The sequence below is a fragment of the Fusarium flagelliforme genome (assembly GCF_020744385.1).
Source record: "Fusarium flagelliforme strain FIESC 12 MPI-CAGE-AA-0113 chromosome Unknown B0J16scaffold_4, whole genome shotgun sequence".
Taxonomy (NCBI): domain Eukaryota; kingdom Fungi; phylum Ascomycota; class Sordariomycetes; order Hypocreales; family Nectriaceae; genus Fusarium; species Fusarium flagelliforme.
This window is the reverse complement of record NW_025763506.1, coordinates 91,099-116,301: the sequence shown is the minus strand read 5'-3', so window position 1 is coordinate 116,301 and position 25,203 is coordinate 91,099. Positions and strand designations below refer to the sequence as shown.

Here is a 25,203-nt window from a genome sequence, read left to right as displayed (position 1 = left end):
GATCTCTCCAGGGGGTTACAGTGTCTCGCCTGACGCTGTTGACGCTGTTGACGCTGGGAGCGAGGTGGGTCATCTGGGTGGTGCTGAAGATAGCGCCGCTCTTGACGCTAAAGACGCTGAGCGTCGCATTGCCAAATGGTTTTATGTAAACCCTTTTCTGTCTAGCGCAATTCAATGGCTAAAGTCTCTACCGGTATTGCAGGCTTTGCAGCATTACCTCCATAGATATAAAAACTCTAGTTTTACATAAACACATACAACAGTTATCAGTAAACCGCAAGTTAAATCATTAAGCTAAGCCAATATGGATGCCATCCCTACAGCGAACTCTTCCAACGACAAACAAGACAAGGTCCGCATCTACGTCGTCCAGCGATGTCCCCGTCTCTTGGACCTCGAACACGGCATCCAAACTGCAATTGAAGAGATCGCAACAGCGGCAAAGGCCGGAGCCAATCTCATTGCTTTTCCCGAAACATGGCTGACTGGATATCCTGCGTGGGTATTCGGCATGGCCAAATGGAACGACCCCGAAGCGCGAAGTTGGTATAAAAGACTCGTCGAAGCTAGTCCAACAGCTTCAAGTTCTCACATCAATCGAATCAGGGATGCTGCCAAGGAGAACGACATTGAGGTTGTTCTTGGTTTCAACGAAAGAGGTCGAGAAAGCGGTGGGACTATCTACAACAGTGTCGCCATGATTGGACGAGATGGTTCTCTTCGTGGCCTTCATCGCAAGCTTACTCCAACGCATGCTGAGAGACTTGTCTGGGCAAATGGTGATGCGCAAGGTCTCGTAGCTTACGATACTAGCTTTGGAAGAATTGGTGCGGCGGTTTGTTGGGAACACTTCCATCCTCTCATTCGACACGCTCTACACAGGGAAGATGAGCAGATCCATATCGCCCTGTGGCCAGATATGCCTTCAGCGCATCAGATCGCTTCTCGACAATATGCTTTCGAAGGGCGATGCTTTGTTGTCGCCGCAGCTTCGTATCTGGACAAAGAGTCTGTGCCAGCCGAGTTGTTGGATGCTTATGTCAAAGGTGCTGGGTCAACAGATCTCTTCACAGGCGGTTCAAGTGTGATTGGGCCGGATGGGGAGTACATTGCCGGTCCGGTGTACGGTCCTGAGCCTCTGGTTGTCGATATCGATATTGGGCAGACAATTGCTTATAAGCATGACCTTGATGTAGCGGGTCATTATGGCAGACCAGATGTCTTTGAACTGTTAGTGAACAGAGAGAGTGATCGAAGATGAAGTAGATATTAGACCTCAAAATAGAGCTAGGTTCCATCCGCGATGCTTGGAAACGTCTTGCCACGCGACTGCCCTTGGTCCATTGACCTCCCAAATCTCATCAAGAACATCAACACATGCATCGACGTTCTTAAACCTTCTCCACTTATTCATTGCCACCAATCTGTTCCGAATAACGCTGGCTTGCCTTGCATTATCAGCTCTGCTACCAGCGACGAAAAGAGGAAAGAGTAAAGAGCATTCGGCCAATGCGCCTTCGGGTATTCTGTCCGATAGCGTTGAAATAGCCTCAATGTGCGTCGGAATCCCTACAGGTACTATGTCGGTGACAATTTGTTGCCGGAAACGTTTTTGCAGAACTGACTCGAGGTATATAAATGCCGCGCTGCGGTACGTTTCACTCAACAACGCGAGAGGCTCATCGCTCGTTATACCAGCTTTGCACTTCCACTCCGCAAGGCCATTCGCAATTTCGTAAGCCTTTTGTAGCATCTCTTCATCAGACTCGGTTGTGCCGAGAACACTTATCTCGGACAAGTAGAAGATGATCCTCGGCGCATAAGCGCAATATGGATCTGCCAACGCGTCATCGCTTGACATCCAGTAATCACCAGTCAACAATGGCTTCCGATCAAGGGATATGCTCGTCAAACTATCGTGGTATGCAAAGAAGCGAAGTAGCCATTTTGCTTCAAAGCTCAAGTTTCTCGAAGCACATATTGAGTCGAGACATGCTGCGGCACCAGCGACGTGGCATGTCCAGCCAACGCTCGTTCCATCTGATATGGTCTCCAATGCGCACATGACCATTGCGACGGCGAGGCGCATTTCGCTCGTGAGGCTGTTGTCTTGGTCGAGGGAGTTTCTGAAAGCTGTCAACACGCGACCACGGTGTTGGAGGGATATGTCGTTGAAGGCTGGGTTGCACATTGCGAGATGTGTTGATGACAGTGCAGTTATGGCGTCCAAGAGAACTGGACAGTCGAATGCCATCGGTAGCAGGACCGATATAAAGCAATTGTTCTCTGTGTTGGTAGATAGCATTTGTGCCAGAGTCGTCGTGTAGTATCGCAACATATCCCGACGACTTGTGCTCAGATCTGTTGAATGCCCATCATCCGGACGGACCACATCTACGGGTAGGATGATGCCCGTCTGGCTCTCTTGTGTAGGCGGTGACTTTCTGACTCTCCGGGGTGCCTGATACTCGCATATGAGATTGAGTCGAGTACAGTCCCCACAAACAGGCATCCTCGTGTCACACTTCTTCCTGCGCTGCCGACACGTCAAGCATCCATGCTGCTGTCGCGTAAAAGGTTTCTTAGTGCGCCTTTTTGCTGGGGGTGCCGAGGGAGAGTCCGGACTGTTGGTGGATAACGGGGGGCTGACCATGACTACCAAGGTTTCTGCATGCAATCACGTTTGAGATGAGATGGAAAGGGGAGAAGAGATGATGAGTGGGACATGAATCAGCTCCCGGCTATGGATACGCAACATCTGCTAACACTGTACGGAGACGTCAACTTCATTACTGCCGGGGGCCTGGGTACCCCGCACTTTTACGATAAACTCAATGAACCAGCTACCGTCCAAGAAGTCGTTAGTGTCTAGGTTGACAGATTCATTACCCACTCTCCTGGCAAAGTCGGGCGCATTGGCGCACTAGGATTTCTGTCGACCTTTGCTGGCGTATTTCGTAGTTATCACACCAAACCCTGGAGATAAGCTTTCAGGCCACTCTTATCGCTCTTGACGCCCTTGACGCCGAAGCTTACAATCCCGGCGTGACCTTATCTAGAGCTAGCAGTGCGACAACGTCAGAGCCATCATTCTTATCACGACCCTCAATTTGGCATTTGCATAGATTCAATATGTCAGCGGTAGGGAAGATGCATATATAGACGTTCCTCAATCCACATTATCCTGTCAGTACCATGTCACGAACGCTGTTACACCGCAGACAGATCCCTGGCAGTCCTCTCTGCTCTTTTACCGTTTACTTAATTTCCCTTACGACTGGAAGTTACCTTGTTAGCCATGAAAGGTGACTCTCACGACACAATGGCTCCCTCGGGCATCGGCTCCGTCGTCTCGTGCGAGCCTTCACCTGACTACAAACCTCAAAATGAAGATGTAGATCACCAACAAACCCACCTAAGAAAGCGCTTCACACTTCTATCCACAATCGCATTCGGTTTCACAACTATGAACTCCTGGGTCGCCTTTGCTTCCGGTCTCGCTGTCCCTCTCTCATGTGGCGCCGGACCAACTCTAATCTACGGCCTTCTCGTCGGCGGCATTATCATGACCATCCTCGCAGCAGGGTACGCAGAGCTTGCGTCTGCCTTTCCATCTGCAGGTGGCCAGTACCATATAGTGTACATGACGTTCCCAGCTTCAACTCGTCGTTTCGCTGCGTTCTTTACCGGATGGATGTCAATTCTGTACACTATAGGGGCTACAGCGTCTTGCAGCTTCTTTATCGCACAGTCGATATTGAACTTGGTTACGTTATGGAATGAGACGTATGTCGCTCAGAGCTGGCATGTATATCTTGTCCATATCTGCCTATGTACTATTGCTTTCTTGATTGCATCGCGATTTCCAGCTGCCATTGGAAATATCGGTGTTTCAGTGCTCTGGCTATCAATCATCGGCTTCATCGCATCTCTTGCAACACTCTTGTCCGTGCAAGAAGTCAAGCAGCCCAGTAAATTTGTCTTTACAGAATTCACAAACGTTTCTGGGTGGACCGATGGTTGGGCTGCTATGATCGGTCTCGCAAGCTGTCTCTGGGCCTATTGCGGCATTGACGCTCCGAGTCATCTGTCGGAAGAGGTTGACAACCCAAGCCGAAATATCCCCATCGCCATTCTCACAACTATCATACTGGGGATCATCACAGTGATTACTTGGAACATTGGTTTGATGTATGTCATAAAAGACGTTCAGGGACTCATTGCTTCGGGTGCGCCTATCATGGAAGTCTATAATCAGGCTCTGGGCTCAAAGACTGCAACAACGATCTGGGCCCTCTATTATATCCTTCTCTTCTATCACATCATTCTCAATCTTTTCGTCTTCTCATCTCGGATTTTGTGGTCATTTGCACGAGACGGTGGTGTCCCTTATTCACACTATGTCTCTCGCCTCAGATGGTCCAACCCAGTCCGCGCAACAGGTATTATGCTCCTCCTCCAGATCATTATCGGTATCCTCTATATCGTCTCAAAGACAGCCTACAGCAGCTTCATCAACCTGACTCTATTCGCACTAAACATCACTGTTGTACTACCACAATCTGTCTTGTTGTTCACTGGCCGCGATTCGCTACCAAAGCGAGGCTTCTCGCTTGGCAGGTATGGATATCTTGTCAATGCACTGGCAACCGTGTTCATGCTTTTCTTCAGTGTAGTATTTGCATTTCCTGTTGCTCGTCCTGTTACTGGAAGTTCCATGAATTATCTTGTCGTTATTTTCGCCCTTAGTTTAATCTTCATCGTCTCATCTTGGCCTTTGGGTCTTTCCAAAAGATTCACGGGGCCATCAGAGGGAACTGTACATATTTAAAAAGAGGAACAACAACGACAATTGAAGCATTTGACTCTTTTTTTTTTTTTTTTTTTTTTGGACATGAGCTACTCACTACGTTAACAACCATTGGGTGAGGACCTTAAATCGTGTATGTTGCGACCTTGTTACTGCTGTCCCTTGATGGCTGACCTGAGCACTTTGCGCAGACTCTTGCTCGACACCGGTCCAATCATACTCTAGGGTAACCTCAACTCCACCGTTGGGATTTCAGACAAATCCCTCAGGTTGGTGTTCTGACATTTTGATTGTCAGCAACTAGTCTAAATGTAGACTAGAATGGGAATTTGATTCGACAATTCATTTCGGTTATGCAGTCTGACAAGCTCTATTATTAGATGTCAGAAATGGACAGGGACAAGCTCACAGCCCAGTCATTTCTCCTCTTCTGCTAGATTAGAATGTCACCTTCCTTCCACACTACCAAGTCATCCCCATCGCCCATTTACTCAAAATGGATCAAAACTGGAAGCCCTTTATGAAGTCTACAGCCGATGATTGGAGCAAGATACCTGACCCTATTCAACGAAAGCGGATCCAGAACAGGCTATCTCAACGGGCGAGACGTACGTACATCAACGCAGGCTTATTGGAGGAGTCAAGCTAATGGCGAACCAAGGCATGAGAGAAAAGAAAGCGACAACGCGATGCGCCAGTGAAACGATAGACGTGGCCGGCTCTTCTACAGAAGATACCAGTGACCCCAATCAATTGCAAACACCACCTGATGACTCAAGCATGTCTGTAGTGGAAACTTTCCAGACAGAACTATTTGATGCACAACTCCCACACAGCCCATTGGCAGATAGTCACTTCATCATTCTTACAGACATGACCGCATGCGGCGCTCTCGCCGTCATCGCCCAATGTCTTGACCTTGACTGCCAATCAAGACCAGGCTTTCATATAAAAGCCTTAGTTACAAATCTCCCCTCAGCTATAGCGCCAACCCAGCTACAAACCATTGTCCCACACAAATCGTACCTGGATATGTTGCCGTGGGCTTCGTTACGGGATAAACTTCTCAAGTCTTTGTCGGTCATTAATGAAGAGGAGTTTATGGCTGATATGCGCAGTGGAAGCTTAAGGGCTTGGGGTAATGTGCCGTGGGATCCGATGGGATGGGAAGTTAGTGAGGAGTTTGCGAGACGCTGGTGGTTTTTGATAGATGGGGGGATTGTAAGGACAAGTAATTTTTGGAGGGCACAGAGAGGAGAGAAGCCGTTATCTTTAATTGCGGAGTGTAACTAGGTGTTATAATCAATTCTTGTTTCTTATTTCGTTGGGTTCCATGACATGGGGACGTGCCTGTACTGCATTCTGACGCGCCACTTTATTTCTGACAATCAGACAACCTAAAGGTCAGATTGCTTGTATACATTCCTATGTAACTCACCACAGACCAAAAAATATTTGCATATAAGTACCATCGTCGTCCTCTTCAATTGAAACAAGATTCTCAAACAGCCTAACTCAAGCACCATTCTCTTCCAAATTACAACCGACCAGATTCCCACCTACAACTCAGAGGACACAGCCATGGGCGCTAATCTCACCCAACTATTCCCAGGAACACCTACCTACACCGAAGACCACATACCGTCTTTGGATGGCAAAGTTTTCCTGGTCACCGGCGGAACCAATGGAGTCGGTCTCGAGCTAGTCAAGATACTCTATTCCAAGGGCGGCACAGTCTATCTCCCATGCCGCTCCGCCACCAAAGCAGCACAGACAGTTAAGGACATTCGAGCTTCTCATCCTGGAAGTACGGGCCATCTAAAGACTCTACCTCTCGATCTCAATGATCTTGAATCGGTCGCGGCTTGTGCCTCTGCTTTCCTTGCACAAGAGACTCGTCTGGATGTCCTGTGGAACAATGCGGGTATAAGCTACGTACCCCATGACCAACTCACCGTCCAAGGGTATGAACCCCAAATGGGAGTTAATTGTCTGGCATCCTTCCTTCTTACGAAGCTCTTGCTCCCTGTCTTGAAGCACACGGCAAATATCTCGTCTGGGCCTTCGACACGAGTCATCTTTGTAGCTTCGGGAATGGTGGACATGTCAGCACCACCGGGAGGCATACCGCTAGACGAACTTCGTCCCGGCAATCAATCTAAAGATCTCTCGCGGACCTACACTATTTCTAAAACTGGGAATTGGTTCTTGGCGTCTGAGTTTGATCGTCGTATGCGAACAGACGGAATCGTGTTCGTTGCTCAGAATCCTGGGAATCTAATGACCAACATCTGGGACCGTGTTCCATGGCTTATCAAGGCACCTGTTAGGATCCTACTGCACCCACCTAAATATGGTGCCTATGCGGAGCTCTGGGCCGGACTTAGCACAGAGATCAAGCTCGATGACGGTGGGCGGTATGGTGTGCCGTGGGGGAAATGGCATCCGAGTCCCAGAAAGGATCTTTTGGACAGTTTGAAGACCAAGGAGGATGGGGGGACCGGCATTGCACCTGCTTTTTGGGAATGGTGTAAAAAGGAAACAGGGAAATTCGTCTAGGGCTGTCGTTAATTATGCTAGAGTGGCTAGATGTCTTGTCAGAGACTACATGGATTCTAAATATTTGACAAGGTTCTTTGATCTTGAGTAAGTCAGGTAAACGCAAGACGTGTTTTCAAGAAAAGAAAGGCGAGGAAGTCAAGTGATCTTACATCGGGCGAAGATTCTACAAGGAGCTATCAATAGGTATCTTAGCGAAACTACAGGACTTTTCTGCAGCAGCAAGGACAGTAGCTCAGATTTAATTGACAAGGGTAATTCATTCTATCGCAAAGGCGGCGCCATCAGCCACAAGTCTGGATCATCCTTGGCAAGGCGGGTCTAAAAAATACGGGGGAGTAAGCACTTATCTACAGGGACCAGGAGATTGGGCATTTGAACTTCAGGTATGGATAGAGGACATGGATACTGGAACGCCAAGAAACCCAATAATGCCTCAAAATGTTACTTTAAGTATACATAGGCATAGGTGCTTTACACCGCTGCTCTTAAAATTTTGGAGTCTACTATACTTTACATTCAGTCGCATCTTTGAAGTTGTTACCAAGTGATAACAGCTGATCATTGAGTATGTCGCTCGATAAGGGGCCATTCGAACGTAACCTGAGAGCCTGCGTGGCGCGTTATAGCGAAAACCGACATCACTGCCAACGAGTTCCTCCCTACGACAGGCTGCCGACGATCGGTCCGCAGTCGATCGGTCCGCATATCGACTACAAAGGGTTGTCGTCAGCCCCTCGGCTATGCGGTGTGATGAGGAACCATGAGATTGTCCACACAATACGTGAGGACCCGTCGTGGCAGTTCAAACCACGTGGCTGCCGACTGCGTATTGGCTTGGTAGAACAAGAAACCGCCGATGATGGCGATGGTGATGATGATAACGAAGATGATGGTGCAGAAGAAGATGATTGGGTCACCTGGGAGCATCGGACAATCGCAGGCAAAACCAGGAAGAGGGCGGACCTGACATCAGTTGACCCAGTCGTGTGTCTGGATGACAATGGAGTTGGCACAACATATATGCTAAGCTTGGGGCTGCTGATCAAGACGCTTCCCGACGGCCACGTTGTTCAAGTGACGGTGGAAGAAAACACAAAGAGGACCCGTGTGCAGATGCCCCCAACGTGGCATCGCGACAACTTTGTTACGCTTGCCAACGTGTTGGTTCTTATTGCTATAGCGCTGGAACGTATCGACTTCCTCGGTGTCCACCAGGAGATGGAACAAGTACTTGAGCAAGCCAATTCGACGATTCAGAACCAGCTCTTGCGGAGTGTGGCGGCTATGACCAATGACACTGAGCTGCAGATCGTGGCACCGGTGCTACCATTTCTACCACTCGATCAATTGTGTGGAGATGGTGGAAGTCTCAGTCTAGAGCAGTTGCAACGTTTGGTTGCCCGGACTACGCCGTATTATGCCGTAGCTCCAAGGGATAGTTTCCATCGAGGCTCATGCGGTTGCTTATTTCCTGGTGGGCGGGATGCGACAAGCGGAGGCTCGGAGGTGCCAGAAGCCAAGATAATTCCTCCGCGATTTTACGACGCCCATCGAAGGAATGAGACAAATCTGACAGACAAGATCGTGACTATGTCTTCGAATGGTCCTCCCAACAGTTATGTAGCACTTTCGTACCCTTGGAGCCAATACGGGCCTGACGATTTGGATAAAATCATCGCAACAGCTCATAGGGTGCTGAAACACCGGTACTTTTGGGTCGATCGGTGGTGTATAGATCAGGACAGCTATGAGGATAAGGAAAGAGAGGTGCCAAAGATGAAGGATTACTACTCCAATGCTGAGTGCACTTTGGTCCTTCCTGGAGCGGCATTCCCTATCGAATTCGTCCAAGAAAAGAGTGTGGGCGCCAAGGTTCAACTATACAATGCTGATTTGACTCAGAAGGTCAAGGAGATCTGGGAGAAGTGCGAATGGAAGCAGCGCTGCTGGACATTACAGGAAACCATAATGAGCAAAGAGTGCATCTTCTGGAGCGGCCATGATGAGGCTCCCTTCATTGATTGCTCGCAACTCATCGGCATACTATACAGTTCGCCATTCGCCAACCAATACGTAAACGCTCTCCCCTACTTACCAGTCGATGTTGGCTACATAGCCAAGACATCGTTGGTTGGTAAGTCATTATCAATTTCCGACTCAACGAACGAATCCATCTACCAAAGATCCATCGTCAGATGCTCTAGCCATGGAACGATGCTTGACGCCGACGCCTGTATGCGCCCTTTGGCATTTCTACTGGACAAACTACGTGGTAGAGAGGCTACACTGGAGCTGGATGAGTACTACAGTGTATTTTCTATGACATCAGACCAGCTTCCTGTGGTGGATTATAAAATTGATATCCCTACCCTTCTAGAAAGGATGGTCAACTGCGGCGCTTTGGGTGCAAATATCCTCTTGACAAGCACTGACCAAGGCTGTATGGAGAGTGCCACCAACAGTAGTTGGATGCCTCGCAGGTGCATCAATCGAGAGCATTCACTGATGGGTGCGGAAATCAGTGCGTTACAGCCCAGTATCTCACATGATGTAATGATCATCGAGGGATACTCCGTCATTATTAGAAATGAGAATGACAGTCGCGATCGCTTCAGTGTAGGTGCCCAGCTAGACATGGTATACTTCTTCTACCCAGACGGTGGATGTAATGGAGGTGAGCCTATGCCAGTGGACATCAAAGCTATGTTAATTCGTACTTTGAAGAGAGCTAGAAACTACGTCCTACTAGCACCAGCTGACTGGCGACATTCGAGGTCTACTAGTGGATTGATACTATTGTCAACTGAAGAACAAAGCCCTGGGGTTCATTGTCTAGTGGATGCTGGGGTTCTAGATAACCTTACGATGGATCAGTATTCACGGAACTCTCATATAGGGAAAGGGCAGGTGCTATATCTCGTTTAGTATAGTCTATTGGACTTATTATTGTAAGTTGACCTACCTCTCTTCTTATGAGATCTTAGTTACAGAACAGCCTGTATTAAATAACTTATAATAAAGGAAAGAAAGGGGAAGCTTTGACCAAGTCATGGCCGGAACTGCACAAGCGAGAAGACGGCCTATGGTGACATAATGTTTGCCGAACTGTACCTCGGGAGACAGGTGCGCAGATTTGCAGATAACGCGTGAACAAGGCTGCCTCCATACTAGGGTTAGCGACCTTAGAAATCCCTCTATGGATTGAAGTCAATTAGTCAATGGTTTATCGGCCCTTCTCTACTGACTTTATTGTCTTTACCGTTCCAGCCGTCTTTTCCGTTTCCACCGATCTTCTCCGATTTTCCCGATTCTTCCGTTTCTTTTATTCCAAGTAAAGACAGTATGGAGCTCTAGTAGAATTACGTATTGCACTAAAATCATCAAATTATATCTTAGCGAATGGTCTAATTTAAAACATCAACAATTCTAGTAAGTCCTTCCAAGAGAGTTATTTTGTCAACTGAGAACACAAGCCTGAACCAGCCATTTGCTTCGGCTCCAAAACTAGCTCCGGGACCTATGAAGACTTTTCGGTCGAGCAGTAGCTCCATCACCTGCTCCTCAGCATGCAGAGGGTCTTGTTCAAGATGGTTTCGACAGTAGACCTCCCCTAGATTAGCCCACGAGAAAAACCCTGCATTTGCCCCCCTTTCATAACGGATGCCATGCTCTTTTGCCCACGTTGTTATCAGGTTGTAATGCTCTCCAAGCTTTCTCTTGTTCTCGGCCAGGTAATTGTCAACCCAAGCATCGTCTTCAAATACATTGGAAAAGGCGTGATCGGCGAGAGAAGAGCTCATGCTATACAAGGCCCCTGGGACAAGTGCGCTGTGCAACGACGGGTTGTTCTGGGAAATAATGCTTCCGAGCCGAAGGCCGTTGGACCCAAAATCTTTTGAGACCCCCCATACGACGGTTATAAGAGACGGGTCAATGATACCTGTAGGGTCTATGGATAGACAAGAGGTGAAAGGCAGAGCTCGTGACTCATCGTTTTTCCACACTGATAAGGCATAGACTTCGTCGCTAATTAAGTGAAGTTGATGTCTTTGGCAAAATCGCATGAGTTCAACCAGGGCGTCCTTGGAATAGCATCGCCCAAGGGGGTTATGGGGGTTGCAGAGAAGAATACCGGCGACGTTCTTTCCACTGGCTTTCACTTCTTGTAGTCTAGCCTCGTACTTTTCGACGATATCGACGCAAAACGGGTCAATTCCGTTGCATGATACCTGGATGACCTCTGTATCAACGCGAAGGCCAAAGGTTGGAATGAAGGCACGGAAAAAAGGCCTGGTGATGAGAAAACCGTCCCCCTGATCTCCAACCGCCCACGCGATATGTTCGATAGCTGCGCTACAGCCGTTGGTGATGGTGATTTGATTTATGTTGATATCCTGGTGGGGATTCAAATATCTGTTGAGGAAATGTGCGAGGGCAAGCTTTAACCGTTTTGAACCAGTTGTACCGTCGCCATAGGTTAAAGCCTGCGGTTGAAGGGAGATGTTGTCTGCGATGTGCTTCAGTAGCTCATCTTGCATGAGGATGTTTTCTGCCATGCCCAGGCTTACATAGCCGGACGGGTTAGTTGTAGCATCCCAGAGGTTTGCCGTTACTTCCCACAGAAGAGAACCGCCCTTGTTATCAGCCGTCGCCTGGCCACGTTTGGAGAGTTTCATAATGAGTAGGGAGCCGTCGGGGGAGAACCGTGCAATAGAATAGGTACAGTTCCGATGAGCGACGCCTCTACTTTTAATAAAGTTTTATATGGTTCTACCCTGTTCGGATGTTGCCGCAGAAATGGCGTCACTTCGGTACCTACTTTTGCACCCATGGATGTTAGATGTGCTTAAACGGGAATGGAGCGAAGAGTGGGGAGGGGAGACTAATGAGTCTAGAATTTAGGCCCGCCGTGATTATTTAAACAAATGTTACAGCTACAGCAAGTTGGCAGCAGCTAAATCGGACTCAATCATGCCATCGCCGCTGCTGACAGATTTCGACACATCCTCTGTGCCAACAGACGGCGATGAACGCCATGCCCTTATAGATATCAATCCCCGCGGATTTTATATACGGCATCCTCCAAAGCCACATGTACTAAATGATGCCATTACTCCGGATAACCTACTCTTCCAGACTATTCACATGGGAGCGGCGGTTGTTGACCCTCTCAAATGGACCCTTGTTATTGATGGACTTGTCAAAAATTCGATCTCCCTGTCGCTGGATCAGCTCAAGCAACTACCCCAAAAATCCGTCACCTCATTTCACGAGTGCTACGGCAGCCCAATCACTCCTCCAGTGGAAGCAGTATGGCGGGTGGGCAATGTTATCTGGACTGGTGTCCCTCTTGCGTACCTTATATCGCTTGCATCACCTCTCCCCGAAGCCCGTTTTGTGTGGTCTGACGGACTCGATCACGGGACGTTTGCGGGTGTCACAGCGGACCGCTACCAAAAAGACCTACCATTAGATCAAGCCCAGAGCCCGGAAGTCTTGATAGCTTACAAGATGAATGGGCAGGCCTTGACGAAGGAGCGGGGAGGTCCGGTCAGGCTCGTTGTTCCTGGGTGGTTCGGCACCAACTCTACTAAATGGCTTTGTCGGTTGAAGCTGGAGAATAGGAGGGCTGAAGGGCCATATACCACCATCTTCTACAACGAAGTTGATCCCGAAGACCCCAAAGGAATTAAGAAGCGGCCGGTTTGGAATGTTGAAGTCAACTCGATCATTGTGCGTCCTGAACCCGAGGCTGTGATAGTAAGCCCAAAGGTGGTCATTGAAGGTTGGGCTTGGTGTTTTGAAGGGGTGGAAAATGTTCGCATTTCCTATGATAACGGTGAAACCTGGATTGCCACCCAGGTTGAGACACGGATCGACTTTAGCTGGCAGAAATGGAACATTAAGCTGGATCTTGCACCCGGGTCGTACTCTGTTATAGCCCAGGCAGAGTCAACGTCAGGTCAGACGCAACCGCTGTCCGGGAGGAGGAATCACGTCCATACCGTTAGCTTTTCTATATCTCGTTAGCTATCTGGGTGTTAAATAAGCGAGATTTAGGTAAATCTCAAAGAAGAATTCAAGTTTACACTAGAAACCCTTAAGTTGCTATTTATAAAGGTATAGAACAAATAATATATAAAGCCTATAAATGATTTAAAAACATTACTATATACTTAGTATAGATATTCCTTAGACTACTATATTCTAATCGTGTTCAATCTAACCTTTCACACCGTTGAATACCGCATTGGACTCAAAGAACTCAACTATCTTATTAGGACGAAGCGAAAGGCTTCTCCTCACACTACCTAGTAATTCTAGATCGGGCAGTAACAGTCGCCATCGCAGCAAGGGTTCTCAACATAGTTAACCGTAAGCTGTCCGTTATCAACATTGTTGCCTTCTTCGGTAGGAATACTGCCACACTGAGTGCAACCATGGTCGAGAATGCCCTGAATCAATTCGACGGCCCGATCCGTATTGCCACTAGCACCGCTTTGGAAGAAGGCACAGATAGATCCCCATTGGCCCCCAGAGCAGGCAATTTGAACTGTATTTTGTTAGTCATGTTATCTTCAGACTACTTCACATGGTACGTACCGCCCTCTCCCCAATGATGATCCCCTTGTCCGCGGGCTTGAAGTTGTTTCGCTTTAGTAAGGACATTGTCCAAGCTTGCGCTGTTGATGTTGCACCAGCCTGATCCTCGGCAATTGATGCCGAGTGCCGAGGCGGCAGAGAGAAGGGTTGCGAGAGTGAGAAATTTATACATTGTTAGGTATTTTTGGGTGTTTGGAAGAGGTATAGAGAAGTAGTGATCAAGTTGTGTAAGGAAGTGCTTCTGTAGGGCGATGAAGGGATCTGGTAATCATAAGAGGGGAGGGACAAGATGCTTCTTAAGTAATTCATGGAGCTGTAGAGCAACACCCTTTTAGCCAAGGTAGGTGCCCATTTTCGCCCTTGTTGCCTACCAGGTTGGGGTAAACAATTGAAGACAGTTCCATCCTAGATGTTGACGTCTTTGTGACCCAGAGACAACTACTCGTTCCGTCGGCCGACCTCAACCAAAGTTCCTTTCTGGAATTGGCAATGATGAGATACTGCACAAATACCATGACGATCCTTTTTGATGTATCAGGGCCTCGGGGACCTGCCAAGAAGAGGAACTCGTAAGTTGACGTTGTGTCCAAATCAAGGATTATTCCTCCTTTAATGTCGATCCAATATCTTTGATAGGTCTATGACTACCATGTCTCTCAATCAGCCATGTAACAAGGCTCACAAAGTGGAGTTGTCTTGATCGGCAGTGTGGGTAAACAGGTACGCCAAGATCAGCTGCCAAGAGAGTGGCTGTATACCATCTCTAGGTAGAAAGACTCGAATCGCATCTCCATCATAGTCGGTTGTACTACCGTGACTCCTGGTGTTATAAATCATCAAATACCTGGATCTTTACCGCAGTCAACAAACACTTGCAAATCTTTTACTCTTACCTTATCTCTACCACCACCTTTAAGCAACAAGTTCACGCTTCTATCCCATTTAAATATCTCAAGATGCATTACTCCATTCTCACTACCCTTTCCACTCTTGCCACCATGACATCCGCTCTCGGAATCAACTGTCGCGGCTCAGGATTCTGTTCTGGTGGTGCCGGTAACCTCATCAGCCTGAAAGCAATTGTCGACAACATTCAACCACGAGACCGCCACTATGAGACAGGCCAACAAGTCGCTTGTACTGGTGACACCTGCGCTTTCTTCCAGAGTAGCGCAACCGGCACCGCCGATGATGTGTCCTGGGCTCTACAGGCCCTTCTTGACCACGGCTGCAAGAAGTGTGGCTCTGTTCCCATGCAGGACGGCAATAACGTCGATGATGGACAGTTGACGGTGAACTTTGTCAGCGACCCCAGTTGCCAGGGTGCTTGTTAAGTTTTTGCCTTGGCTGGTGATGGAATAAAATCAATGTAACTCAACAAAGGAGACAAGGAGGGGCAGTTGTCGCGAGATTTGGAACAAATTCGGCACTGTATGATAAACCATGGAAGGCTTGGATAAACAAACACTCTTTTACTACAAGTCGTTTTTAGTCCCATACATTTGTAGTCTATGTCCCCATTTGTGACTTGATGACATATGTTTTTCAACCCATCACACATTTGAGGTACCTTATGTGTCCAGTCGGATTGTGTTTTGTTTACCAAGGCGTAGATGGATCGGGAGCCCTACACGGCACATGAGCCGAGAGCTAGCCCACCCATGCAACTCAAAGTTGTGCTGTCACTTACTAATTCCACTTTGAAGATCAATGACCCTGAGATCTATGTGGATACATCTCATTTTACTAGATGAGGGGATCTCGAAAAGACACACCCGAATAAGTATTAAGATTCAATGGTAATGTAGCTATGCTAGGAAGGCATACCAGGATGTTGTAAAGGGACCAATCAGGTGGAGAATTAGAGGCGGCCGTCCCTTGCCCCAGACCCGTACGCCGCTTACATGTGGAGACAGCGCTTGAGACAAACGTCGTCATTCAACCAGGCTGTCCCTTTAACATACAGCAACTTCGGCATCTCAATAACTCCATCTTACGCCAAGAATATTGAAAGCTTCAGCTCCTCGCATGGTCATTGTCGATCACGGCAGCCTGGCCCTAGTTTGACGTCATGCCGAGCCCGGATGCATATTGTACTCAGCTGAAGTCCCCGAAAGGGGCATTTCGTATCCAAAATCATAGCCGGCATATACGAAAAGGACTTTGATGAGGTCTTTTCCAAGGAAGTATCGGTGAATAGAGAACGTCTCGGCACTGCCATTCGGTGTGAAGATCAGCGGCAAGGCTCCAGTCATGCCTGATAACGCTGTATCACCTGCCCTTTACGGCGGTAAGTTCGAAGTAAGGCTGACTCGGTTGAAGATCGTCATATTCTCATGACAATTCTGTCGGTATCTAGAAACAGTTGGCAATCGATTACGTACAGTTAGAAATCAATTACGTATCTCCTTGTACAATGTAGTTTGAGTGAATAGTCCTAAGCTTCGGGTGCAGGTCAGCCTATTCATGGTAATATTGGAGACAGAATAAAGGCATAAACAGCCCATAACTCATCGGCAGATGGGTATAAGTACTTGCCAGCTGCCGTGTTAGAGTTCGTGTCTGTACCCGATCCCAACACACTTTACCTTTCTATCGATCAGATCCATCAATTCAAACGAACCTCAATATGCATTTCTCAGCATCAATTCTCCTCTTTACCTCTGCCGTTGCAGGTCTGGGCATCAATTGTCGTGGCAGCGGCTTCTGCGACCTCACCTTCGGCTCTAGCATCAAGGATATCCAGGATCAAATTGGCATTCTCGTTGCTGATGGCCAAGGCGATAGACACTTTGACACCGGAGGTAAGACCTTCCTTATCATCTTAGTCAGGCGATGGCGCTGATGCTTAACTATCTAGCTCAAATTGCTTGTACACAAGGCAACTCGGGTAGTATCTGTGCTTTCTACCAGAGTGGTGCATCCGGCTCAGCGAGAGATGCGTTTGGTCACATTCAGCAGATCATCGACCACGGGTGTTCACTTTGCGGCAGTGTTCCGACACAGGAAGGAAACAATGTGGACGATGGGCAGCTGACAGTTAACTTTGTCAGTGACCCATGCTGTGAGGGAAACTGTCATTGTTAGATCTTTTTCATCTATATAGATAGCAAGACTTGAGATATTTCCTTAGAATATTACCACTCTGAGAGATTAAAGATAAACAAACCGTTCATTTCTGACATCCCTCGATGAAAGGAGGAATACACGATAGAGAGAAGCACCCTGTTCAGCGACTCAGAAGAGATTCCGCGACCCCCATATCAGCACCTTGAACTGACCTCACAACCCAATTGTCGGATTCAACATCTTGTGTCGCTCCCCATTTCCTTTCCATTACCTCTGGTCGTTTTCTGCCCATCTCTAGCACACTGCCATCAAACGCATGATCATGGCGGATGTTCCAGGCGATAGTAAACAGTTCACTATTACACAGAATTCCAGCCATAGAGAGTAAACCTTCAGGCTCCTCAGTCATGATTGATGGGCTGCGTTGAAGGTGAATATATATGGCAACAACAGAGCAAAGTATAACCATGAGAAATACAATGATGATATATGCTACCCAGGGGACGACAAATAGTCGCGTTGTAGGGATCAGAGCCGTCCCGGTACCTGTCTCTGGCTCTGGGAGTGAATCGAAGCCATGAATTGCAACTGCGTTCAGATAGATAGCAGTAAAGACCTTTGACGCTGCATCCATTAAGGCTTCAGATGCAAGCGGCTTGGACGGCTGCAACTGCTGAGCATAGTACAATATCAGGCTACCCATGTCCGAAGTTGACCACTTAGCCTGGGGATTGAAAGACACCGGTCCCAGGATGCCCTGCTCAAAGACCCTCCACAACTTTGGTCGTCCGGTATCCGCCTCGCCCGTTTTGGTAAAGGAGCCGATTATTGGGGCACTACTAGATGGCGTAACTGTTAATGTTCCTGCAACCTGGCGATATCCTGTTGCACAGGAGATGACACTCAAGTCGTTCAAATTGTTGGATGCTGAAGATGAATATGTAGCCGCTGTAAATACCAAGCGACTGTAATGTGCCTTGGAAGAACAATCAATCTTGGACGTGGTTTTGAAGTAAGTACGTTGTGAACTGTTAACCCCAAAGCTCTGCTTGAAGCTACACCCTCTATCATTTCCTGATATATCGACTGAGTCGCCATCAGATGTGATGGTATAATCCTTGACTAACACGCAGTCGAGGTAAGCCGAGTATGCTGTAGTGTTTGCAGAAATGTCTGCTCCTCTAACAAGATTTGACTTGGGATAGAATGGGCGAAACGCACGCTCATCATCTGTCCAGGCAATCCCGTTTCCCTGATATATCAACGTCGCCGCAACGGTATCTAGGACAGGCCGCCAATCGAGGGTTGCGTTGATGTTGTTGTTATTGAAGACCTCATTGTACACGATTGGGGATGTTTTGGTCATTCTCACGACTTCTAGTGCAAATAGCCGAGCGGCAAAAGGTGCGATAGCGTATGTGAGTAGGACAGACATTAACGTCGTTGCTCCGACCATGTAATGCGATCTCCGAAAGGCCCCCCACCAACGCCAAATGCTGGCGACCACGCGATAGTCGAGCATGATTGATGACCCTGGTTCAGAACCGCCTTCCTTGCGTAGTTCAACGTAGGGTTGACGCTCTGCAATAGCGCCAGTCATCCATGCCCAGTATGCACCGAAGAGCGAAAAGACGAAACTGGGCAATGTTGTCCAGAGCAGACCCAGATCCCAAGAAATGCTGAGGGTTTGCGAGTTGCTCGACGGGCTAGGCGAGCTTGCATTGCGAGACGGAATTGTGACAAAACCATCATTGGTTGATGACACGATTGTAAGGGAAATGACGGTTGTGAGGAGGGTTAGATTGAGGAATGTGAAGATCAGGAGGGATGGCCATCGTAAGCAGCTACTGAGCCATCCGTATGATGATTGAGCGACTGGGTCTTGGTGTTTCCCAGTCATAATGAATTGACGACAAGGGCAGATTTCGTAGATCAGCGAACCAACGAGCCAAAATCTTCAATCTTGGTCCCTGACCCTCCCCAGCATATTTGTACAGCATCCCGGCCATGTCCCAAGGTGAGCTCCGAATTGTCGCGGGTTTCCTGACTAGGGCTCCGCAGCATTGCGGGCTTGCTGAACGCCAGTAATGAAAGGTGAATGGAACTTGCCGAGACTAGTGGCGCCCCGTCGAGTTGGGCGCTTTCGTTGGCGCAAGCGACCAAGGCTGTTTTTGGCCAAATACCCGTTTGTCTTGGCCTCGTGACATTGATTTCCCTCAGCTGAATGCGCTAGGTCTGGGAGCCACAAAGCCACACCGTTCATAGGGTTGACCCGACGCTTCACTTGGGTCATTATGATTCTAGACTCTCAATACCTGGCCTATCAATGGTTTCCACGCTTCTAAAGCCACAATAACTCAAGAGGTTGGGTCAAGTTGTGCTGAATCATGGTGAGTCTGGATTGCGCCTCGCAAGGCACAAATATCGGCGCATGGCTCGGGTGTAAAGAGTAGCGGCGAGCTTCAAGAACGGCCGACATTTCACTGTCGGGAGAACCTGTCATACAGCTACGTATATAACTAGAGCCGGTACTGTATTGTAGGTAGAACAAGAAGCCTACGATTCACCCCAGATCCCTTACGTTAAAATGATTCGCCTTCTCGTTGCCCTTACTATCTTCCACAGCATTCCCACGTGCTATGCAACTCTTAAACCTAGTAATTGTGTAGGAAAGATTGCAGAATTTCCAAATTGCGACAAGGCCAATTCGATCGCGATAAAATGCAGCAATCTCAGCAAGCAAGACACCATCGACTGCTTCTGCACGCAGGAGCTTCTGGATGCCTATGTTGGGTAAGTTTATATATCACTGTCTAAGCGTGAGGATACTGAAAAGGGTTTAGATGTAAAGGCGAATCCAGGCAATGCACACTGGGAAATTCGCATGATAGTTCGGTGGATGATGAAATCGCCAATTGGCAAGACGCATGCGGTCCCTATCTTTCGAACGACATCACAACTCCGACTGCTCCCGAAGCCACCAAAACGATAGACCGAGACACGTGTCAGTCTATCGCAGAGAGTTGTGCTCAATCGAGTCAGTCTGTCACCTCTTGCTCTTCCGCATATTCGAACGCAGCAGAAATCACCAGCTGTCGGTGTCAAGAGTCCATCGTTTCCCTTGCTTCAGTTTGTAAAATTGATGGGCCAAATTCTTGTGAGGGACGCATGGCTATTACGTCTAACATCTGGGAGTTCCGAAACTGTGAAGCTGCCACTGATGTTTTGAAGACTACAAAGGTGGGCTAGGAATTAATTTGATATTTCGATTGCTGACAAGGTAGTAGGAAAGCGGACCGATTACAAAGAAACCAGAGGACGTTGCGGACCAAGAGGCGACTGCTACGTTTTCTTTTGGACCAGCTTCCACCGGTACCTCAACCACATCAGGCGTAGCTGCGTCTGGGAGCTGTGCTCTAGATTTTACAAAAAGGCTTCTGCTTGTTTTAACATTTATCTATGTTCTCTGATTGTAGTTCCAGGTACTTATGCTCGGGACGTCATTATGAACTTATTATAAAATCACGGAATCAAAGCAATTAGATCGCAGGCTGGCTTTTTGTACTTGTTGTCCATTGTTCGATAATTCTCATGAGATACCTATCTCGACTTAACCTCTTCATAGTACTCAGGATACGTCGTTTTATAGCCCAGAACGAACCGTCCCCAATAAGCCGCTCCCCAGAGAAGCAATCGGCTGGCAACTTTCCCCAGCCACTCCCAAGGCAAGGGTAAAGCCAATGGCGTATCCCCGTCATGAAGAAACACCATCAGCTGGAAGAAACTCGGCGCTCTACCTGCCTCCCTACAATCATCCAAATAACCAAAGAAATTTCTAAAGAAGCGCTGCTCAGCTTCATAAGACTCCGGCGACAAATGGATGTCAACCACTAGGTCTTCCGTCTCAGAAGCGTTCTCGAAGCGATGATAGCGACCTGCTTTGATAGATGCCGTGCGTTGACCACCAGCCTCGTCGGAAAGAACAGCAAACGGTTCTTTACCAACACCACGATAGAAGTTGCCCTTGCCGGATTGGAGACGGAAGAATTCGTCCTGGTGGATGTGGTAGTGGAAGGGCGGGGCAACAATCGACACGCCGTGTTCTTTTGTACTTGGGGGAATGCGATGTGTCATGATGTAGTCTGATTTTGGCTTCGCGAAGGTAACGGAAGACCGACCGGAGTCGTATTTGATGGGGTTGTTGGCTGTATTGTTTGTACGCGCTGGTTGCGCTGACCGTAGGAAGGACAGCATGATGAACAGGCCGCGAATTCTGCGTCGTAAATGCGGTTTTTTTTTTTTTGCTGCTATCAATTGCGCCAATGGTGGTACTCTTGGAATGATCTGTGAAACAAACTTGGAAATAAGTGTGGATTGGGCTTCGGATGTTGGAGATATGATTTGGAAGACTCTTGCTGCTGTTCAACGTCTGTCGGGAAATGCACTAGTTGCGGCCCGACAACTCATACCTGACACCGTACATCCGCTGGGCGTCAATGAGGGAAGCTTTAGGGTAAGGGTCATTGAATGATGCTAACTGGATTAGACTTTTTGTTGACAACAGAAGATAGTGGATCAATTAGCCATCGATTAACCGCTTAGCTGCTAATGCAATACTACACGCGCTTTATTGTTCATGCAAAGATTTAACGCTAACTTCCGTCTCATGTCGCTAGCACTTATCTGGCATGATAGAACCACGTTCTTCAGCAACAGTACCCTGTATCCGACAGCACATTGACAAATACATAAATGCATTCTAAGTCCTCTCCTTATACCCTACGCTCCCAGTTTGTCCACAGATACCCTTCTCCTAATTGCTTTCATCCATTCACTAATGATGTCTTCATGGTGGTCCTCAGTTCCTTGGGTAGACTCGGGCTCGTCCTGGCACAAGCACCGCGTGCCGTATTTGACGAACGCGACGTATCTCCACACTCTAGACATCTGGGCACCAAAGACGGCTGAAGAATCATCGATCCCTACAGAGGATTATATACCTGACAAAAAAGGTCCGTGGATTATTTATATCCATGGAGGTGCTTGGCGCGATCCTCTTGTCGACTCATCGTCATTCGAAGCTACCGCTCTGAAGTTGCTTCAAGACCAGGATACCCGAATTGCTGGGATCGCCTCTATCAATTACCCATTGTCAAGCCACCCGAACCACCCCACACACCCTGCCCCGCCTAAAGATCCCACGGAGCCAATTGATGTCGCCCGAACTGCAAAACACCCTGATCATATCATCTCGGTACTCTCGGCCATTGCATATCTTCAAGAGGAACTTGGAGTTGCGCATGATTATGTTCTATCTGGACATAGCTGTGGCGCGACATTGGCGTTTCAGGCTGTGATGAATGCAGATCGATGGGCAACAGCTGGGTCGAATGATAGCTCTGTACCGAGGATAAAGAAACCCTCCATCATTGCACCGTTGAACGGTCTCTATGATCTGGCTGCGTTCATCGACAACCCCCCTGACTCCCACAAAGCTCTTCAGCCTCTCTATCTTCAGTTTACGAAGAATGCCTTTGGAGACAATGCGGAAGTATGGAAAGCTGCTTGCCCGACGGTTGTGTCTGACTGGATGACAGAGTGGCCCGAGGGGAAAGCCGTCTTCATTGCGCAAAGCAGGGAGGATACTCTAGTACCATACTCCCAAACTGAGCTTATGAGAGGTCACTTGCAGCGCAACTCAAAATTAGAAATTATTGAAATGCCGGCAAGTGGTGATCACAATGATTTGTGGAAGCAAGCGGATGAGATTGTGGAGATCATGAAACAGGCAATTGATTATGCGACGAGAGTGTAGAAACGGTATTCATAGCAGCATCATTAAAACGAACACCTATAGCGAAACTGATTCTTTTCCATTAATGAAGGAACATTGTGTATGACCGATATCCTTAATTACAAAAACGATCTTTGTTCGAGACAGAACATGTTAGGTGTGGGTCAACAGCGCGTGTTTGTTAGCCGTCATTGGCTAGGACAAGTACCGGTGGAGGCTTATCTAAACGCTATCAGCATTTGCTGATCCTCTGAACTGTAACTCTAAAGCTTGGACATGCGTAACATAGAAGGATCGCTCTCCACAACGTACGATTCAGCTCGACTTGGCTCTCCACTTGGTTCCTCAGTCTCTGGCTCCAATTGGCGCACAATTCACGAGAATACTGATCTGTAGTTACGGCAATTGTTATCCGACTTTGACACAAGCAATCTAAGCCTCGTTTTGGTTCAGCCTGTTCCTTTGAGTCCGACATAGGAGGAGATCATCACCTGTGCCATGGTCTACACCCTGATTGATACCATCCCTCGGCTCTTGGCAAATGCATTACATTGTTTGTGACATCACGAAATGCTCTAGTTAGAAGCATCTGTAGATATATAAGTAACCGTATGGTTCTTACGATACTCTTCTTTCCACAAGCATCGCAACTAAGTCTCATCTGTCTTTCTTCTTAACACACACTCTTATTCCCAACAATGAAGTTTCCAATCGCGAGTCTGTTCACTCTCTTTGCTGTCACCTCCAAGGTATCAGCTTGGTATGGTCAGTATACCCTCCCTTGTAGTGGCTCTATCTTCTCTAACCTGTCCAGTCCAATTCCTTAACGAGGACAACAACTGCGAAGTCGGAGGGCAGACAGAGTACCAGATCCTTACTGGTGATAAGTTTGATTGCTACAATTTCGGTGCCAGTTTCAACGGCATTGAGTGCGATCACTTCACCGAAGGTGGTTTTGACAAATTATGGGAATGCAAGGGCACGTTTATCGCCAAGTCAGCTAAGCCCAAGCATGACACGGGCTCTATCTGCAAGTTCTATGCCTTAAATGACTGCCAAGGTGTTGGGACCCCTGGGGAGGGCGACTCATGCGTTCCTGCAGGACAGTTGATTGGAGATGGGTCTTCTATTCCTCAACGTATTGCGTCTTTCAGATGTGTAAGTTGATTGTCCCAGTTGAGTCAACATTTTTTTGCTAACCTTTTGGATCCTAGGAAAACACTGAGGATCCAGCTTAAAAGACACATTGGTTACAGTCGAGACCTATAACAGGTGGACCTGGTAGAAGCTTAGTTAATACGCCCCCTACAAATAAGAGCTTTGCTCGACAGAAGTAGTACTTATAGTGAATGAGACTCTTTTCTTGCAATTTCCCTACGTAGTTCCTATCTAATACCGACTTAAATTGCCATACGGAACTTAAATAAGTCTCCCTTGAGAATTTCCTCCTTCTTCTTCACCAATTCCTCCATGTCCCATTGCACATTGACAAATCTTCCAGACAACCAGTCCCGTCGCTCAGAACATAGCCAGACGATAGTGTCGGCGGGCAGCTCCGGCGAGTCAGTCAGATGAGGGTGCAATGCTTCAGGCAGATTCAAAGCAAGCTCAGTCTTGACTCCACCCGGATGGATTGAGATGGAAATTACTCCTTGCTGACGGTTTTCAATGTCGATGAATTCGCTGATACGGCACAGAGCCATCTTGCTGGCCTGGTACGCCGATGCTCCGGGAGTCACCATCTGGCTCCCACCACTGCTGACGTTGATGACTGTCTTGACGGTCGAGTTGAGAACCAACGGGATGAAGTAGCGTGAAGAGAGGTAAGTTCCTTTGACGGTGACCTCCCAAGTCCACCACCAGTCCTTGGGGTCAGACTCAATGATGGGCTTCCATTCCTCAAGGTTCCCGGCGTTGTTGATCAAGATGTCGAGGCTACCGCCGAGGACGTCTTTGGCGGTTTCCGCAGCAGCCTTCACTGACTCTTCAGATGTGATATCCAACTTGATACTGTAGACCAGAGGCTCGGGTCTGTTGACAGCTTTAGCGGCTTCTTTGACTGCCACTTCAACGTGCGACATGTCAGAACGGGCGGCGAGCAAAATCTTGGAGCATCCTGCCATGGCAAACCGAACTGCGGAGGTCTTTCCAATTCCTTTCGATGCGCCTGTAACCAAGACCGACTTTCCCGTAAGGTCACCTTTTGTTGGGTCGATGTAAGGATACGTATCCTGGCGGTTTGAAACGTACGTAACACATTTAAGCCAATTTCTTCCGTCAAACACAGGATCCTCTGCCAGGTTTGCCATTGTATAGGATTGTTTTTTTAAGGCGGAATGATATTTAGGATGAGGTTGTTGTTAGA

The 25,203-nt window shown here is 47.9% G+C and overlaps 16 protein-coding genes across 16 annotated transcripts; 10 read left to right on the top strand and 6 right to left on the bottom strand.

The window, feature by feature from the left end:
- The first annotated feature begins 227 nt into the window (after positions 1–227).
- B0J16DRAFT_121012 (aliphatic nitrilase) lies at positions 228–1,268 on the top strand. Its single transcript, XM_046121596.1, has one exon. It carries the CDS (start codon positions 305–307, stop codon positions 1,259–1,261), a length of 957 nt encoding a protein of 318 aa, XP_045982191.1. The 5' UTR covers positions 228–304; the 3' UTR covers positions 1,262–1,268.
- B0J16DRAFT_340180 (fungal-specific transcription factor domain-containing protein) lies at positions 822–2,737 on the bottom strand. The gene has a single exon (XM_046127638.1). The coding sequence runs from the start codon at positions 2,651–2,653 to the stop codon at positions 1,277–1,279; it is 1,377 nt and encodes a 458-aa protein (XP_045982190.1). The 5' UTR covers positions 2,654–2,737; the 3' UTR covers positions 822–1,276.
- Positions 2,738–3,322: 585 nt separating this feature from the next.
- On the top strand, positions 3,323–4,831 carry B0J16DRAFT_355276 (amino acid permease-domain-containing protein; the record flags this gene model as incomplete). The annotated part of the gene is made up of 4 exons (XM_046129412.1): positions 3,323–3,705; positions 3,736–3,766; positions 3,800–3,833; positions 3,870–4,831. 4 exons carry the CDS (start codon positions 3,323–3,325, stop codon positions 4,829–4,831), a joined length of 1,410 nt encoding a protein of 469 aa, XP_045982189.1.
- A 401-nt stretch (positions 4,832–5,232) lies between these two features.
- On the top strand, positions 5,233–7,369 carry B0J16DRAFT_303645 (uncharacterized protein; the record flags this gene model as incomplete). The annotated part of the gene is made up of 3 exons (XM_046124683.1): positions 5,233–5,418; positions 5,472–6,031; positions 6,362–7,369. The coding sequence occupies exons 1-3, from the start codon at positions 5,307–5,309 to the stop codon at positions 7,367–7,369; spliced, it is 1,680 nt and encodes a 559-aa protein (XP_045982188.1). The 5' UTR covers positions 5,233–5,306.
- Positions 7,370–7,898: 529 nt separating this feature from the next.
- B0J16DRAFT_397862 (uncharacterized protein) lies at positions 7,899–10,297 on the top strand (the record flags this gene model as incomplete). The annotated part of the gene is made up of 2 exons (XM_046132342.1): positions 7,899–10,046; positions 10,122–10,297. Exons 1-2 carry the CDS (start codon positions 7,940–7,942, stop codon positions 10,295–10,297), a joined length of 2,283 nt encoding a protein of 760 aa, XP_045982187.1. The 5' UTR covers positions 7,899–7,939.
- Positions 10,298–10,731: 434 nt separating this feature from the next.
- On the bottom strand, positions 10,732–12,111 carry B0J16DRAFT_340176 (pyridoxal phosphate-dependent transferase). Its single transcript, XM_046127637.1, has one exon. It carries the CDS (start codon positions 12,046–12,048, stop codon positions 10,777–10,779), a length of 1,272 nt encoding a protein of 423 aa, XP_045982186.1. The 5' UTR covers positions 12,049–12,111; the 3' UTR covers positions 10,732–10,776.
- Positions 12,112–12,325: 214 nt separating this feature from the next.
- B0J16DRAFT_340175 (Oxidoreductase, molybdopterin-binding domain-containing protein) lies at positions 12,326–13,518 on the top strand. Its single transcript, XM_046127636.1, has one exon. The coding sequence runs from the start codon at positions 12,344–12,346 to the stop codon at positions 13,400–13,402; it is 1,059 nt and encodes a 352-aa protein (XP_045982185.1). The 5' UTR covers positions 12,326–12,343; the 3' UTR covers positions 13,403–13,518.
- A 29-nt stretch (positions 13,519–13,547) lies between these two features.
- Positions 13,548–14,320, bottom strand: B0J16DRAFT_303638 (killer toxin Kp4/SMK). Its single transcript, XM_046124682.1, has 2 exons — positions 13,976–14,320; positions 13,548–13,925 (listed from the first exon to the last, which is right to left on the bottom strand). Exons 1-2 carry the CDS (start codon positions 14,145–14,147, stop codon positions 13,693–13,695), a joined length of 405 nt encoding a protein of 134 aa, XP_045982184.1. The 5' UTR covers positions 14,148–14,320; the 3' UTR covers positions 13,548–13,692.
- A 611-nt stretch (positions 14,321–14,931) lies between these two features.
- B0J16DRAFT_303635 (killer toxin Kp4/SMK) lies at positions 14,932–15,481 on the top strand (the record flags this gene model as incomplete). The annotated part of the gene is made up of 1 exon (XM_046124681.1): positions 14,932–15,481. One exon carries the CDS (start codon positions 14,932–14,934, stop codon positions 15,307–15,309), a length of 378 nt encoding a protein of 125 aa, XP_045982183.1. The 3' UTR covers positions 15,310–15,481.
- Positions 15,482–16,429: 948 nt separating this feature from the next.
- B0J16DRAFT_362349 (killer toxin Kp4/SMK) lies at positions 16,430–17,094 on the top strand. Its single transcript, XM_046129800.1, has 2 exons — positions 16,430–16,779; positions 16,836–17,094. Exons 1-2 carry the CDS (start codon positions 16,605–16,607, stop codon positions 17,060–17,062), a joined length of 402 nt encoding a protein of 133 aa, XP_045982182.1. The 5' UTR covers positions 16,430–16,604; the 3' UTR covers positions 17,063–17,094.
- On the bottom strand, positions 17,095–19,164 carry B0J16DRAFT_340170 (uncharacterized protein). Its single transcript, XM_046127635.1, has one exon. The coding sequence runs from the start codon at positions 18,942–18,944 to the stop codon at positions 17,205–17,207; it is 1,740 nt and encodes a 579-aa protein (XP_045982181.1). The 5' UTR covers positions 18,945–19,164; the 3' UTR covers positions 17,095–17,204.
- Positions 19,165–19,599: 435 nt separating this feature from the next.
- Positions 19,600–20,573, top strand: B0J16DRAFT_285896 (uncharacterized protein). The gene is made up of 3 exons (XM_046124064.1): positions 19,600–19,837; positions 19,888–20,284; positions 20,332–20,573. Exons 1-3 carry the CDS (start codon positions 19,632–19,634, stop codon positions 20,512–20,514), a joined length of 786 nt encoding a protein of 261 aa, XP_045982180.1. The 5' UTR covers positions 19,600–19,631; the 3' UTR covers positions 20,515–20,573.
- A 24-nt stretch (positions 20,574–20,597) lies between these two features.
- B0J16DRAFT_340166 (uncharacterized protein) lies at positions 20,598–21,501 on the bottom strand. Its single transcript, XM_046127634.1, has one exon. It carries the CDS (start codon positions 21,296–21,298, stop codon positions 20,645–20,647), a length of 654 nt encoding a protein of 217 aa, XP_045982179.1. The 5' UTR covers positions 21,299–21,501; the 3' UTR covers positions 20,598–20,644.
- A 243-nt stretch (positions 21,502–21,744) lies between these two features.
- B0J16DRAFT_340165 (Alpha/Beta hydrolase protein) lies at positions 21,745–22,930 on the top strand. Its single transcript, XM_046127633.1, has one exon. The coding sequence runs from the start codon at positions 21,882–21,884 to the stop codon at positions 22,857–22,859; it is 978 nt and encodes a 325-aa protein (XP_045982178.1). The 5' UTR covers positions 21,745–21,881; the 3' UTR covers positions 22,860–22,930.
- Positions 22,931–23,386: 456 nt separating this feature from the next.
- B0J16DRAFT_397852 (uncharacterized protein) lies at positions 23,387–24,076 on the top strand (the record flags this gene model as incomplete). Its single annotated transcript, XM_046132341.1, has 3 exons — positions 23,387–23,603; positions 23,653–23,996; positions 24,053–24,076. The coding sequence occupies exons 1-3, from the start codon at positions 23,537–23,539 to the stop codon at positions 24,074–24,076; spliced, it is 435 nt and encodes a 144-aa protein (XP_045982177.1). The 5' UTR covers positions 23,387–23,536.
- Positions 24,077–24,193: 117 nt separating this feature from the next.
- On the bottom strand, positions 24,194–25,147 carry B0J16DRAFT_397850 (uncharacterized protein; the record flags this gene model as incomplete). Its single annotated transcript, XM_046132340.1, has 1 exon — positions 24,194–25,147. One exon carries the CDS (start codon positions 25,145–25,147, stop codon positions 24,239–24,241), a length of 909 nt encoding a protein of 302 aa, XP_045982176.1. The 3' UTR covers positions 24,194–24,238.
- Between the last annotated feature and the right edge of the window lie 56 nt (positions 25,148–25,203).